We start from the raw sequence: 15,359 nt of genomic DNA on the forward strand, positions 1-15,359 counted from the left end.
TGGGTCCTATTAGCACTGTGTTTGGTAGTGCCACTGTATTCTCTCTCCTCGGTATCTGGCTCCTAATGGTTCTTTTGCTCATTCTAACAATATTGTAATATTGCCATGCTGAACTCAAGCAATCTCTAAAATAATCTGAAGGTATTTTCTATTAAAAAAAAAAAAATTCATTTTCTAAATATGTTTCAGGTTCCGTAACAATGGTAGGGAGAAAAACAGAATGGCTTCCAGAATTTCTTTAAAAATACAATGAAAGGTAATTCAAAATTGTGGCATTTATTCAATGCCATGACTCCAAATACGTCTGCATTTGAAGAGAACTTTCACCAGAAAGGGACAGACAAAACAGCTCCAGCTCTTTTCAATGCAAGAAATGTTAAGCATTGGACTCCACTTTGAAATGGAGTTCACTTATTTAGCAGACCTAAAGAACAAATAAAACATACACACAAAAAAAAGCACAATTCTCTAATAAGGAAGAAGAGCCCAGAGTATGGCACAGTGTTTTGAACACACCCTAACTCCCCAAAACATTAGAAATCCATATCAAATGTAGTATTTTACCTTTTAGGTTTTTTTTGTTTTAAATTTTATTTTTATTTTATTTTTTTTAAATCTAGTATTTTCATAAGTAATTGTAAAGTTCCTCTCCACATTCTCTGCAAGATCCGTGCTAGGCAACCTCTCTCCTGGTTCACATAACCTGTGGAATGCAGATATGATCCTCCTGTAATTAAAGCTCCCTGATGTTGCCATCAGGAATTCTATACAAAGAGCTGGCAGGCAGCATCTCTGCGTTTATCTGATTCCTTAAAATCTCTTATGTAGAGCCAATCACAAGCCATTAGAGGAAAAGGAAGAATACAATTCATTTGAGCTTCTGGGAAGAAAAATATTATGCAGTTCCTTTTAACGCTGATGTTATCTGCAATCTTCCTTATATATCCAACACGTTCTTAAACAAGCTCCCCCAAAAAGAACTCATCAACCATGATAGTGCATTGTGAGGTTTGGCTTACTTCACAAAGAGGCAGACCACATTGCGAATGTTTTGAATACAGACCAAACAAAGTTATTTCTGCCCCGTCAGACTCTATTAATAAAACTGGAAACAGATTTCAGAGATCTCTGTATTTAAAAGATGAAGCCACTGTTTGTTTGCATGGCAGCTGACCTGCATAGCTCACTTGTAACAATCAATCAGAAGCAAGGATTCAGCAAAATGGACAGCCCTTGAGTACAGATGATGGAGAATATTAATTCCAGTAATAACTGAGTATCTGGAGGCTTGCATGTAAAGAGACTAATGTATTATACATCTCACGTCGTTCTGTGAGAAGTTAGAGGGCTTTGAAAGCCTCACAAGTTAGAGCCCATGAAATGTTCACATCAAGAGGGAAAGCAAAGACTGATTTTAGATGTATAATCTTCAAACCAATCCAGACAAACATGAGGGGAAAAACTGAACAACTTAGACTGTAAAACCACTCTAGGAGAGCAAACAAGCTGCATCTGGATTATCTGCATCTGGATTATTTAAACTTCCAGAAGAAAAGTTGCATACGTACCTACTTATCTTGAAATAAAGCAAATTAAGTTTTGCTAAATGAAAACTGAAGATTTCACATATCAAAATTTCTTTCAAAAAGATGCTTTCACTGGTCATCTTGGACCCACAGCTGAGAGACCAGGCCAAATAACATAAGATAAATTTCATTTTAATAGTGAAAGCAACCAGTGGCTTCACATACTTCAGGTTTACAAACATCACCACAAAAAAAAGTACCAAAGTAATGTAAAGTTATACACGTATATGCACCAAGAAGTGCAAATGCAATGCTGCGTGTGGAAACGCTGAGACAGAGACATGGGGAGCAAGCCAGCATGTCCTGGTCAGCTTTGAGCTGCTGCTCCAGGAGGATGCAGACCTTCTGTAGGTCTTGTGGTCTGGCTGCCAGTCCATGCAGATGACTAAAGGTATGACAGCAGATCTGAAATGGTATAAAATCCCCATGTGCTAACATCTGAATTTCACCTAAAGATATGCAACCTGATACGTGACAAACTTCTGACAACACAGTTCAATGTTAAGGTATGTGTGTGAATGATTAAGTCCCTGTTCCACACAGTGAAAGGCCACGGATGTAATAATCACGACTTCAAATACAGCAGGGTACGATCTGTTTGTAAATAGTATGTCTATTCATTACAAACAGTAGAGTTCCCAAGTGGAAAATGACTTGAAACCAAATCACACTGGATATTGTCATCAGGAGCATTTCTAGTTCTGATGCTGAGTTCCAGTTCTTTGGTCAGTCACTTCTCTCTTATGCTAGCTCTGTAAATACTCTGACTTTTCATTCCTTCAGCTTCCACTCCCACAAAGTGGCAATCCGTTAGGTAACTTGGATGCACTCTTTATATATAAAGTTCTGATTTTTAGAAGAAATGGAAATCAGGAAGAACAGTATTCCAAAATACTTCCTCTCTAACTCAGAAACCAACAATCGACTTAAAAACCAATTCTAGAGAACTACATTATGAAAAATGTAATTGCCACAGAACTACTTTTGTAACAGCAAACTGAGATATAAAAGGCACTGCATTTAAACACGTTCCTCCCACAGCTCAGGGCTGTCAGCCTAACACAGGACACTCCAGATACTGAGGGTGTGAAACACTGAAAAGCACAGAAGACAGCAGACTGACCATGAGGGCTCTGCAAAGGGTGCAGTACTTACCTTTAGAGAACATATTTTATTTCATATTAGTTTTTGTTCCAATATACAAAATAGAGGACCGTAGTCCCAATTAACATTTTACATAGTGACACAGCAAATCATTTCCACCATTTACAACAACTGACAACTTTCCCACACTCCCCCCTGTATTATAGTCAAGAAATAATTCCATACTGCTTTACATACCAAACAGTTATCTTTTGCACTTCCCTGCTTCTTTACTTTTTCTAACAAAGTTGCAGTTTCTGATAATAGTTTAATTGAGAAATTACAATTATTTCTGCTGGAAAAAAAAAAAAAAAAAAAAAAAAAGCAAAGTGAAATATGTAATTTGGAATACTATCTCAAAAACCCTACACAAAATAAAAGTCAGTGTCTTACAAAAATAAGTTGCAGAAGTAAAACCAGTGAATAAAACACAAGTGTTTTACATTTTGTTAGGGTATAAAGTATTTAGCAACTAGCCTCAGCTTTGAGCTACGCCACAAAAAAAGAAGGACCAAACATTTATCAATTAGTAAAAAAGAAACACGACAGTTCTTTAGTTCTTTTACAATACTGTACCTTTAGTATGCAAAGGACTTCATCCTTTAATGTGCAGCATTAATCAACTGCCTCACCCGTTAGCCCTTTTCCCACAGAAAGCTGAAAAAAGGTTTTAAAACTATTTTAATTCCTTAAGAAAAATCCAATCGTATTTTCTGCATCCCCCACAATATTGAAGCTTTACTTTGCAATGCTGGTTCTTGGACAGTTTGATCACTATAAATGATTTTATATAAAAGTGTTCTAGCCTAACCAGGGCTTTAGAAACTTTGCGTTTTACAAAAGCAGTTTGTTACAGTATGACAGTTGCTAAATAGCCCAATTTATTCAGTGACCCTGTTAAAGATTAGTTCAACTGAGCGAATAGGTGAAGTCATTTCCTGAGCTAAAAGATACAGGTAAGTAAATAGTTATAGCAGCAGACAGGAGACATTCTTTTTAAAGTTTGCAACAGTATCAATAAAATGACCTTAGAAAACTACAATAAGGTAGAAATCACTAGCTGAAGAAGGGAGACAAGGACATCCGAAACTTGATTGCCATCATCAGGAATGAATATCCCCCGACTTTCCAGAAGTTACATTCAGCTACTGACAGACAAAGTACTGTTAAGAGGAAGAATGTCGAATCACAGTAGTTCACATTTATTACAGATCAGGTGTTTTGTCAAGATTTAATTCTTAATGCTATTTCATAAACCTAAAGTGAAGTATAAGCAGTTGGTTTCAGAATTTTTCACCCTAGGGGTGAAAAATCCTCTTCTTTATACTACTTTTAAAGGAATTTGTAGTATATCTCCAGTCTCATGAAATTCTAAGCCTATTTCTTTTTATTGCTTAGACACAATTTGTACTTGAGACGTTGAGTGGTTTTTGAAACAGTCACCCACGTGACCAACATAAGTAACATAAGTGGATCCATTTTTAGGAGAGGGAATGATATTCTGAGAATGGTTCCAAACTGCTTAGAGCACAAGACATTAACAAACAACTGAAAAACTATCAAGACTGGTATACCACCACCGCACCACCTTTTTCTTGTGATATGCATTCATTAAAGTCTTCTATGTATTATTTTGATCACTTTTTACACATTAATGGAAAGATAATATTCTGATTTAATAAACGTACCCCACTTAGATACCAGTTCCTCCAGAAGGAAATCTCTCTATGTTACTCATTTTTAAAGACATTGCAGGCATTGCTTTTAGACTTTATATCAGCTTTTTTTTTTCTTTAAACATTTAAACATAATTAGTTTTAATTCAAATTAATATATAAAATCCCCAATACCAGCTAGAATAAAGGAGATTCTAAGTAACAAGATCCTAAGTAACAATAATTTATAAATAAACATATACTATTACAAACCAAACCTTTCCCCATACGGAGACTAAAAGCCATAATCTTGACTGATTGTTCCCGATCATACATTATAAATAACGTAAGCTTCTTCAGAGAAGCAAAACATAATTTGCCTCCCTGACACCAGTTTGTATCTTCGGTTAAACTACTACTATCAAGAAGGCAATTGGGCCCAGATATATCTTTTTGCTTACACAGTAACGTTCCAGCCTCGTTCTTTCAAAATTAAGCACAGGAAATTCAGTTTACATAGAGTCCTTTACCTCTTACATATGAAGTCTATATAAAATAGAGATCTCTAATGCTCCTATTGCACCAATCTGGCAGTGCTGCTAGAATCTGATTCAAATTCCACTGAATTCCATGAAAGGTTTTCCAGTGACCTTAATAGGCTTTGAATTAGGACCAGTATTTGGAGACAGTACATCCTAACAGAAAGCTCCTGCAAGAGTGGCTGGTATCTCTTTTTTGCTTATGAGATGCAGTGGAGATGTGCAGTCAGCATGATACCTGAGCAAATAAAATGAAAATGATACAAAGGTCTTAAAAATCCCAAGTTCTTTGCTTAGCTGTGTGCAAACTGTGCTACTGCCCCTGGAGCTTCCAGCTTCCTTTCTTGCAGTGCTTGCTCCAATCCAAGATAGAGAAGATGCGAGGCGTAACAATCTCTCTTCACTGTAACTCCCCCTCAATCCCGAGACTGATAGAAGAGGATGTAACCAGACTCAGAGTTCTTTGAGATGTCTGACGTCAACCCGTAGAATTCTTCAATCGCTTGCGCATCAATTTTCTGTATGTAAAATACCAAACCCTTAATGTAAGAACATCTTGCATAACATACATCACATTAAGTTCCACTCTAGAAACTATTTTCAAAGAACTTCCACGTACTAGATACAGTTCTGAAATCCAAATAACTCTTACAATTCATTAAAGTTTAGTTTCCTATCTGTCATCAGCTGCACAGATGGTAGCAGATACACAGGTTATGCACATATGCGTGTTCACTTTTAAGGATTAGGTGAACCTATGAACGCAACCAGAGGTGCACTGCTTGCACAGGTTTCACATGGAATAATTTAAAAAATAACAATATTGTGCTGAGATGTTTAATTCACTATCTAGAATGTATGTACAACTTATCATTTTTAACCCTAAACACTGGAAGCTGATCAACTGCAGATGAGAAAAATCAGAGCTCAGAGAATGAAGGTTAACTTTTTCCTCAGTTCTTCATTCAATTTTTGTGGAAAGATTTTAAATATCTGTAAAGTGCAAAGAGTATATGCTGATTTTCATCACCTTAGCATATGAAACAAACTAAAAGCAAGCTATCTTGACGTTCTATGCCAAGGGCAATTAGGCTACAAACAACAAAAAGGCTGAAAGGTAAATCTTCCTTCACTTAGACTTTATTTAACCTCATTTCCATTGTAAGAATGGGAATCTTTCTCAGGAAGGAGCAAGTTATTCCAACTTGTCATGGGAATAACAGACAGCAAGATGGTTAAGATCTGGGAAGAGAAAAGAAAAGATTCTTTCCTTCCTCCTTAGAAGGGCTCAGAGGGAAAAAATAAAGGAAAAAAACACAAGAAATTCCAGGTGTTACTGCTCTGGAATTGGAAAGACTGCACTTTGTGAAATTATATGAGATCTACCACAGCAGCTTCTTTTTTCCCTGGAGGAAAGTGAACTTTTGACCTTATCAAGGTATTTCAATTTACAGTGCATCTTGATAAGACATACAAGCAATCCTTTTTAACTTTCCCCAGCAACCCTGCATATTTCCATGTTTGGCATTTACTATGTGAAAAACAATCCATAATGTGGCTTGGTGATAAGAAATTCTTACTACCCTTGACTTGCTCTGCCAATTAACACTGTAAGTCTAATACCTGTCTCGCTCATTTTCCTTGTTTTTAATTATGCAGTTTTGTATATTGTAAGGAAGAATGAAAATTATTCATTGTACAGGCTTAATTAAATTTAATAAAGGATTTGGACAGCATAATCATACTTCTGTTGCTGCGTAAGCAAGGACAAAGTGGAGAAAAAGATGACAGAACAAGCAAAAAGCAGAAACAATCTAAAACAGTGACTGTTCTTTCCCTCAGTAAAGAATAAAAGGTAACTGACAAAAAAAAAGCTGACAATGTCAAGACTGTTGAAGAAAATGGACAGTGATAGGATAAGGGGGAATGGTTTTAAACTGAGACAGGGGAGGCTCAGGTTAGATATTAGGAGGAAGTTTTTCACACACACTGGAACAGGTTGCCCAAGGAGGCTGTGGATGCTCCATCCCTGGAGGCATTCAAGGCCAGGCTGGATGTGGCTCTGGGCAGCCTGGTCTGGTGGTTGGTGACCCTGCACATAGCTGGGGGTTGAAACCAGATGATCTTTGAGGTCCTTTTCAATCCAGGCCATTCTATGATTCTATGATTAGTTAAAAGCTATTTATTTATTTATTAACTTGTTAGGAATTCTTGAATTCCTAGAAGCATGGCTAACATTAGCAACAATATCATAAGCAAAAGATTTTTCAAGGATTATCTTCTAGATTTTACATTGCAATCTGACAGGTTTCAGTTTACTTTGACTCTTGTTCCATTTTTTTCTGAAACCATCTAGGTCACTCCATCTAACACTACCAGACTGATGCAGCCCAATAGATCAGACATTGAATATATGTACTCATACTATGAATAAACATCTTGTGCCAAGAAATTGTATACTCTCATAATGGTAAAATCAGTTCACCTGTGCACTATTTGCCACATACTCTGGCCAAAGGAACAGCTTACCAAATGAAGGTGAAAGACACTGGCAATAAATAAGTTTATTTTAAGAAGTTATAAAAAGTGAAACAATTCAAATTGTTGTACAGTCAAATTGTAAAGTGTAGCTCCACACTCACAGTTCTTTCTCATTTGGAATGGGCATTAGCATGATAATGTCTTCTATGTCATCGAGCAGCAAACAGGCGTGCAAGTGCTCTGATAAGTATGTGAAAAAAATCCAGGGTTACACAAAGCTTACCTCAACAATATCATCATCAAAAAGCAACCAAAAATCGTGACTCTTCACTATTGCAATATAATGTCCTCTGTTAGGGCCACTGTAAAATACAATTAAAGAAGAATTCAGATCACAACACACACAAATGTACAAATATATTTCACTAAAGCGTGTGGCTTTTTTTCCTTGTAGTAAGTAGCATTTAACACTAATTAAATGGGCTACCATATAATTTCTGTTTGGATGTTTCTTTTCCTTTTTTCCACCAACTCAAACAGTTTTCTCAGCAACACCTTACATACCTATGTTTTATACATAAAATTAAGGACTATGCAGCCCAGGCATGAAGACATAAATGAAGGGAAATAAAATAGAAATAGAGATGTGAAATAAATAAATTATTCTAATGCTTCATAATGATTGAATAAATCCCAAAGAATTTCACAATCTTCATAAAGAAAAACACATAGTTCAACTACAGTCTCAATATGATATCTCTTTATCTGTTTGAATGTTAAGGAAAAAATAAAGAAAAAAACAACTAAGTTAAACTAATAATTTGGGAGATTGAAAAATCCTTACAGCAATGAAAGGGTTTCCAATTTAAACTGAAACAGCTATAGTTATATAATTAAAATAATATAATTATATTACAACTATATTATATATTAGAGGGGGCCTATATATTAAGGGGGCCTGTGAGAGCTGGTCAACATTTAAACAGCTCTTCTTCAGGATCAGTGTGTCCCTGTGAGCAAGAAAACAGGAAAGGGTGGCAGGAGACCTGTGTGGATGAGCAAGGATGAGCATGCACAAACTCAAAGGGAAGAAGAAGGTCCATGCAATGGGAAAAAGGGTCTGACTACTTGGGAAGAGTATAGAAATGTTGTCAGGGTCTGCAGGGATGAAACGAGGAAGGCTAAAGCCCACCTGGAACTGAATCTGGCAAAGGTGATAAAGGATAATAAAAAAGGCTTCTTTAAGTATGTTAACAGTAAAAGAAAGACTAGGGAGAATGTAGCTCCCCTACCAAGTGAGAGGGGTGTTCTGGTAACAGGGGATGCTGAGAAGGCGGAGATACTGAATGCCTTCTTTGCTTCTGTCTTCAGTGAAAAAACTCTCCCTCAGGAATCCCAGACCCTGGAGGTTAGTGAGAGGATCTGGGGAATGGAAGTCTTCCCTCTAGTCACGGAAGAGGTGGTCTGAGAGCACCTAGGCAACATCAGTGTACCCGATGGGATGCATCCACGGGTGCTGAGGGAGCTGGCAGAGGTGATTGCTGAATTGCTCTCTGTCACCTCTGAGAGATCTTGGAGAATGGGGGATGTGCCTGAAGACTGGAGGTTAGCCAATGTCACTCTGGTCTTCAAAAAGGGCAAGAAGGAAGATCCAGGTAATTACAGGCCAGTCAGCCTCACCTCTGTCCCTGGAAAGGTGATGGAACAGCTGGTGCTGGATGCCATCTCCAGACAACTGGAAGAAAAGAAAGTTATCGGGGTAGTCAGCAAGGGTTCACCAGGGGGAGGTCGTGCTTGACCAACCTGGTAGCCTGCTATGATGTTGTCTCTGGCTGGGTGGATGGGGGGAGAGCAGTGGATGTAGTCTACCTTGATTTCAGCAAGGCATTTGATGCTGTCCCCCACGACATCCTTATAAGAAAGCTGAGGAAGTGTGGGATAGATGAGTGGACAGTGAGGTAGGTTGAGAACTGGCTGACTGGCCGAGCGCAGAGCGTCGTCGTCAGTGGTGCAGAGTCTGCTTGGAGACCTGTAACCAGAAGAGTTCCTCAGGGGTCTGTGCTGGGTCTGGTCTTGTTCAACATCTTCATCAATGACCTTGATGAGGGGATAGTGGCCACCCTCAGCAAGTTTGCTGATGATACGAAGTTGGGAGGATTGGCTGACACGCCTGAAGGCTGTGCTGCAATTCAGCGAGACCTGGACAGGCTGGAGAGCTGGGCAGAAAAAAACCGGATGAGGTTTAACAAAAGCAAGTGTAGAGTCTTGCATCTGGGGAGGAATAATTCCATGCACCAGTACAGGTTGGGGGATGACCTGCTGGAGAGGAGCTCTGCAGAGAGGGACCTGGGTGTCCTGGTGGACGACAGGTTGGCCATGAGCCAGCAGTGTGCCCTTGTGGCCAAGAGGGCCAATGGCATCCTGGGGTGCATTAAACAGAGCGTGGCCAGCAGGTTGAGGGAGGTGATCCTCCCCCTCTACTCTGCCCTGGTAAGGCCTCATCTGGAGTACTGCGTCCAGTTCTGGGCTCCCCAGTACAAAAAAGACAGGGATCTCTTGGAAAGACTCCAGCGGAGGGCCACAAAGATGGTGAAGGGCCTGGAGCATCTCTCCTATGAGGAAAGGCTGAGTGAACTGGGTCTGTTCACCCTTGAGAAAATTAGACTGAAAGGGAACTTTATCCAGGTCTATAAATACCTAAGGTGTGGAGGACAGAGTGGCAAAGCTAGACTCTTTTCAGCAGTGTGTGGAGACAGGACAAGGGGAAATGGCCAGAAACTGCAGCACAGGCAGTTCCGCACAAATGTGCGCAAGAACTTCTTTACAGTGAGGTGACGGAGCACTGGAACAGGCTGCCCAGGGAGGTGGTGGAGTCTCCTTCTCTGGAGATGTTCAAGACCTGCCTGGATGCCTACCTGTGCGACCTGCTGTAGGGAACCTGCTTTGGCAGGGGGGTTGGACTCGATGATCTCTGGAGGTCCCTTCCAACCCCTACGATTCTGTGAACTCTGTGATAATGCACTGCTCTTCAGTTTAGGGCAGACAAGAAAATTCTCCATAACTGCAACATGAACAAAGAACTCTAAGAGCACCCTGATTGTTAAGCAGATTTCAGATAAGGAAATGATGCACTTACCTGAACCACGCAATTGAAAGTGAACAAGTATTTAATGCAGCTCTGGAACTGCCTTAACCTGTTAACAACACTCAAAGAATTTGTAGGTCTGGATTAGGGAGAATCTGTTATTAGAGTTATATGATATGGGATACGTTTCATTTTTCTTTTGATATAGTTAGGCTCACATAAATACTCATATGAATACACTGTTACTACTTTCCAAAGTGAACTGTGGTGGCAACAAGGCCATGTATTCTGTCTGGATTAGTAGCACCTCCTCACAATGCTTTCTTTTCTAAGAAATTTTTAAGAGATCTTTAAATGCTATTAGCTATGTGATTTTGTGTGTTTCTTTCTTTCTTTTTTTTTCTTCATTAAAAAAAATAGAAAACACTTCAGCTTTTATACAAAAATCTCCTACAAAATATACTGTTATTACCTTCCACAATGAACTACCACAGCAACGAGGTCATACATTCTGTCAGGATTGGTGGCATCTCCTGAGGTGTTAAATAAACGAAGCTCTAAAGGAAAAACTACTCTGTAAGAGAGTTTTGTGTATCTGTGCAGCTGATCCATATATTTAAATCTCTTCAAATGGAGAGCCAGAATCATAGGCAGTTTTTTTACTTTCATCCTGAAAAAACAAGCAAACAAAAACCAATATTTCCAGTATTGAGGCAAACAATTCTGCTGATATTAACAAACAAGTAACTTACACAGTTAAGTCTTTAAAAAAATGTTGCAAGTATTAATAAGGTGCTCAAATCATCACCATCCATGTAACAAATACTGAATTTGTCCTGCACTGCTAAACTAAAACTGGAGTTGTATTAGAGGGGCAGTGCTTGGAGAGCTAGAGCCTGTGGGAAGCCCATGTGGGATCAGTTTGGGAAGAATGACATCCATGGGAGGAGGAGCATGCATGGAGCAGGGCAGAGAGTGACCACAGTGGAGCAGCACAGACTGACATTATGGACTGACCTCAGCCCCATGCTGCCCTGGGGGAAGGAGGTAGGAGAGGGTGGATAGGGGAAAGTGTTTGTAGCTTGGCTTTAGTTTCTCACTGCTCTCGTCCGTGTGCAATTGTGTTAGCAGTAAGCAATAAATTACACCAATATTCCTTGTGCTGAGTGCCTTTTGCCTGATCTCCCTTATCTCTACCATGAAATTATTCAACATATTTCCCCCCCGTGTCCCGAGGAAAAGGAACAGGAGCACAACGTGGTGGAGTTTAGCTACCTATCAGAGTTAAACAAACACAGAGAATTTTAGACATACCTCCCTATAGCTTTCCTGAGTTTCCTAAAGCAAACCTAAACACCACTTAGTATACAGTGGAGATACTGCAACAAAGTTGTTCCAAAGATTCTGTTACAGTTCAATTTCCCATTAAACCAGTCAAGTCAAACAAGCGTTTTAGAAAAGGCAGTACTACTTTGTCACATTTATACTACTTCAAGTTTTCACATCAAGCCCTTCATTTAACACTACCAAGAGATACAGACAGCACACTGTTATTCCCCACACCTTATGCTGCCAAGACAAGATAATGCTAAGCTCTAGCACAGTAATTTTGTACAAACATTGCAGCATTATTTTATTGAAGTCAAAGCCTGAAAGTGATAACCTAATTTTATTGATGGCTTGCTGGCCCCTTTCCCTTAGTTTGAGGGAGTGAAATTTTGCATCAGTGCCTACAAATTCACATCAGTAAACCATAGCTGACATGGCAACAGAGACTTAAATTCTCTGGGAGATAAATTTGCCCGCACGTAATTTTATCAAACTGCCTTGAGCCATCAAAGTAGCTCCAAAGTGTCAACAGTACAGCCCAATGAAGGTTTCAGATGCGTCTACTAAGACTGCATTTTTGCAATGTCAGTAAATATGTTTGTACAGCATAATTCTTTTTCAAGAGATAAGGGACTGTGGACAAAATCCTTCCTTCCCTTTTTCTCATTAAAAACAGACTTGATAGTAGCTGTGGAAACCCTGCTAGACTCAATTTTTCTCCTTTGTCTGCAAGGAAACTAGGAAATGAAAAATGCTGGAGAAAGGCTGACAGATGGCAGAAGCACAGTTACTTTTTATTACTGATATATGGATATAATTTCTGCTCTGATTCTTTTTGCAAAATTAAAGTCCTCTTTTAATAAAAGAACTGTGTTTGATAGTAGGAGCTTTTTCAACAGAGAAGAAAGTCACCTTTGCTAGTTGAGAAGACACTATGATGGATAAACATTATGCTATAGAGATGGAAGAAAATTGTGACTGCAGTAAAACCAGTCACATTGAAAACAAGAAAAGGCTGTGTTTTGCCAGTATGTCCATGCCTACAGTGCAGGCTTATGTCAACACAACTTATTAATGGTTAGGGATCATGTTACCTCCCACAAAGAAAAAGAGCTAGGGCAACAGAAAACAACAGGACAGACCTTAGTTCGCAACCACCCTCGTACACCTCAATTAGTAAGCTTAAGCAACATATGAATGCAGACTTTGCAAATGAAACATGCCAAAAGCCACATGTTAAATCTATGGTAAACTCACAAACAAGAACCGGTGGTATAACCAGTACAGCATGTCCCCAGCTCCATGTTCCTATCCCTTCAACTCATCTATGCACAGACAAATCCTTTCTCAGATTAAAAAAAAAATACAGCACAGTACATAGAATCAAGAGGTTTTTTTCAAAGATGTAAACAAGACTAAATTAAATATTAGACAGACAAGAAATATTTTACACAAATGAACTCCAGATTTCCACGGAACTTCCAATGCTTTCCATGAGCACTGCCATACAGATGTTTACCACAGCTAATTAAAAACTCAGAAAGTAATGTTACAAGCGTAAGACCTTTCACCAATTCAGTCAGAATTATCAAACCGTTTCTTGCAGCAACGGTAAAAATGATTTAGTTATTCAGAGGAACAGAAATGCAAAGAGTCCCATAAAAAATCAGTGAAATTTCATCATTATCAGCAATTCTTCCTTCATCACTCATAGCCCAACTTCTCTTTTTATCTTATTTTTGGCCTTAAGAATATTACTTTTAGAATGAGAAAAATAAATAATGATCAAAGGCCTCCCAGAACACTCTCGATAGATTCTCATTACTTACAAAAGGAGGCTCACTGAACTGAAGTAAGAGAAACATAACCAACTGACACTTTAGAGGAAGAAGAGTGAGAACATTTCGGAGAGAAAGCACTTTCTCCTCCTGCCTCATACACACACAGACACACGCAGAAACACGAGTATTTTCATGAAAATACTTGCATTGTTCTTCCTTCTGATCTAACCTACCTTTTATGTGCTTCTTGCTTACTGCGGCATTCTTCACAGTAATACTTGTATTCACTGCACAGAGTTTCTGTATTGCTGAAACCCCTGAAAGAAAAAAAAAAACATTATAGAGATACTAGCTTCTTACCTAAAATATATGTATAAACGTATGCAAAAAAGCCCCATCATTTTAGTAAGCTTACACAAACTAAAATTTGCTAAGTCAAATGTCCATGAGCTTTTAATTTTACTTCCTTCTTTCAAGGTCAAAAAAAGACAGGTAAAATATAGTTCAGATTTTTGCATCTACCTTAAGCAATGAGTAATTGAAGTATTTTGTTCTACATCAACAGAAAGATCTAAGAAGTCTTCATCTTTGCTGCTTATCTGCAGGGAAAAAAAAATAGAGCAGATTAAAACCTGTTAAACTCATTCAACTCTTTACCAGTTTCACTCCTGACAGAATATATCTTCTACCTTATAATGGTTTCCCAAAACTTGTTACAAGTGAAATGTCTTAGCATGACAGACACTTGCAAGATCTCTGTTTCTAATTTTGTTCAGAAAGAGGGAAATGTACATGTGCCCAAGGAAGTAGAATCATTTAATTGTTCATGCTGGAAAAGACCTTAAAGACCACCAAGTCCAACCACAACCTAACCATCCTACCCTAATTCTAACAACCCTCTGCTAAATCATGTCCCAGAGCACCACAACGGTTTTTAAATACATCCAGGGATGGTGACTCAACCACCTCCCTGGGCAGCCTATGCCAGTGCTTCACAACCCTTTCTGTAAAGAAGTGTTTCCTGATATCCAACCTAAACCTCCCCTGATTTAGGCAGGCCAGAAGAGGCCATTTCCCCTCGTCCTGTCACCTGTCACCAGTGAGAAGAGACCAACCCCGTTTTCTCTGTAAGCATCTTTCAGGCATTGGAAGGGAGCAATAAGGTCTCCCTTCAGCTTCCTCTACCCCAGACTAAATGTAAATGTAATCAAAGAAGAAATTTCATCACAAATCCTGAAAAATGGTGATGGATGAAATCCATAGTGGTCCTGATAATCAGCAACGTTATTAAAACATTCATGAAATAGCTAGTGCCTCTCCTTTAGCATCTGGTAGTCTTTCCCTTTTGTACCTTGAGATATTCAGTGTTGCTGGTGAGAATGTCTACTGCCTTTTATGACTCCTACATACAAAGGTGAATGTTTTCAGAAAACATGCCTGGTTGCAGTACTGAAAACTTGTTCTCTGACTCAAGAGACGAGAAGGGCACAGTTGCTAAGGGCAGCATACATGAAGAACAAAAACACAGCTGGTCAAGACAACTACTGAGAACTAACATAACTGGCGAAACAAAATGGAGTTGAGTTAGAATCTTCTGCTAATATCTGTGAGAGGACTGGGGAAAAATTCCTCCCACTCTTCTATAGACAAATTTCCAAGAATAAGTGCACACACAGAAAATGGATTGCTACACCAGTATGCATCAGGTCTATAATATAATTTAAATGTTTAAGTTTAGACTTCCAGAAATTTTTCAAGAT

The 15,359-nt window shown here is 38.8% G+C and overlaps 1 protein-coding gene across 3 annotated transcripts in view; it reads right to left on the reverse strand.

Annotated features, from left to right (window-relative positions):
* Positions 1–3,028: 3,028 nt before the first annotated feature.
* USP12 (ubiquitin specific peptidase 12) overlaps positions 3,029–15,359 on the reverse strand; it is a 36,028-nt gene continuing 23,697 nt past the window's right edge. For 2 of the 3 annotated variants that reach the window (XM_042867689.1, XM_042867690.1), the window contains 5 exons: positions 14,122–14,198; positions 13,833–13,916; positions 10,962–11,159; positions 7,688–7,766; positions 3,029–5,441 (listed from right to left, as the gene is read on the reverse strand). In XM_042867689.1, the coding sequence (XP_042723623.1) occupies positions 5,340–5,441; positions 7,688–7,766; positions 10,962–11,159; positions 13,833–13,916; positions 14,122–14,198 (540 nt within the window). In that variant the 3' untranslated portion in view covers positions 3,029–5,339. Of the gene's footprint in view, positions 5,442–7,687; positions 7,767–9,350; positions 9,434–10,319; positions 11,160–13,832; positions 13,917–14,121; positions 14,199–15,359 lie in introns of those variants that run through there. The other variant, XR_006178191.1, reaches the window with a different exon arrangement.

The sequence above is a fragment of the Lagopus leucura genome, unplaced genomic scaffold (genome assembly GCF_019238085.1).
Source record: "Lagopus leucura isolate 7727_CA_CO unplaced genomic scaffold, USGS_WTPT01 Super-Scaffold_100001, whole genome shotgun sequence".
In the NCBI taxonomy this organism is placed as follows: Eukaryota; Metazoa; Chordata; class Aves; order Galliformes; family Phasianidae; genus Lagopus; species Lagopus leucura.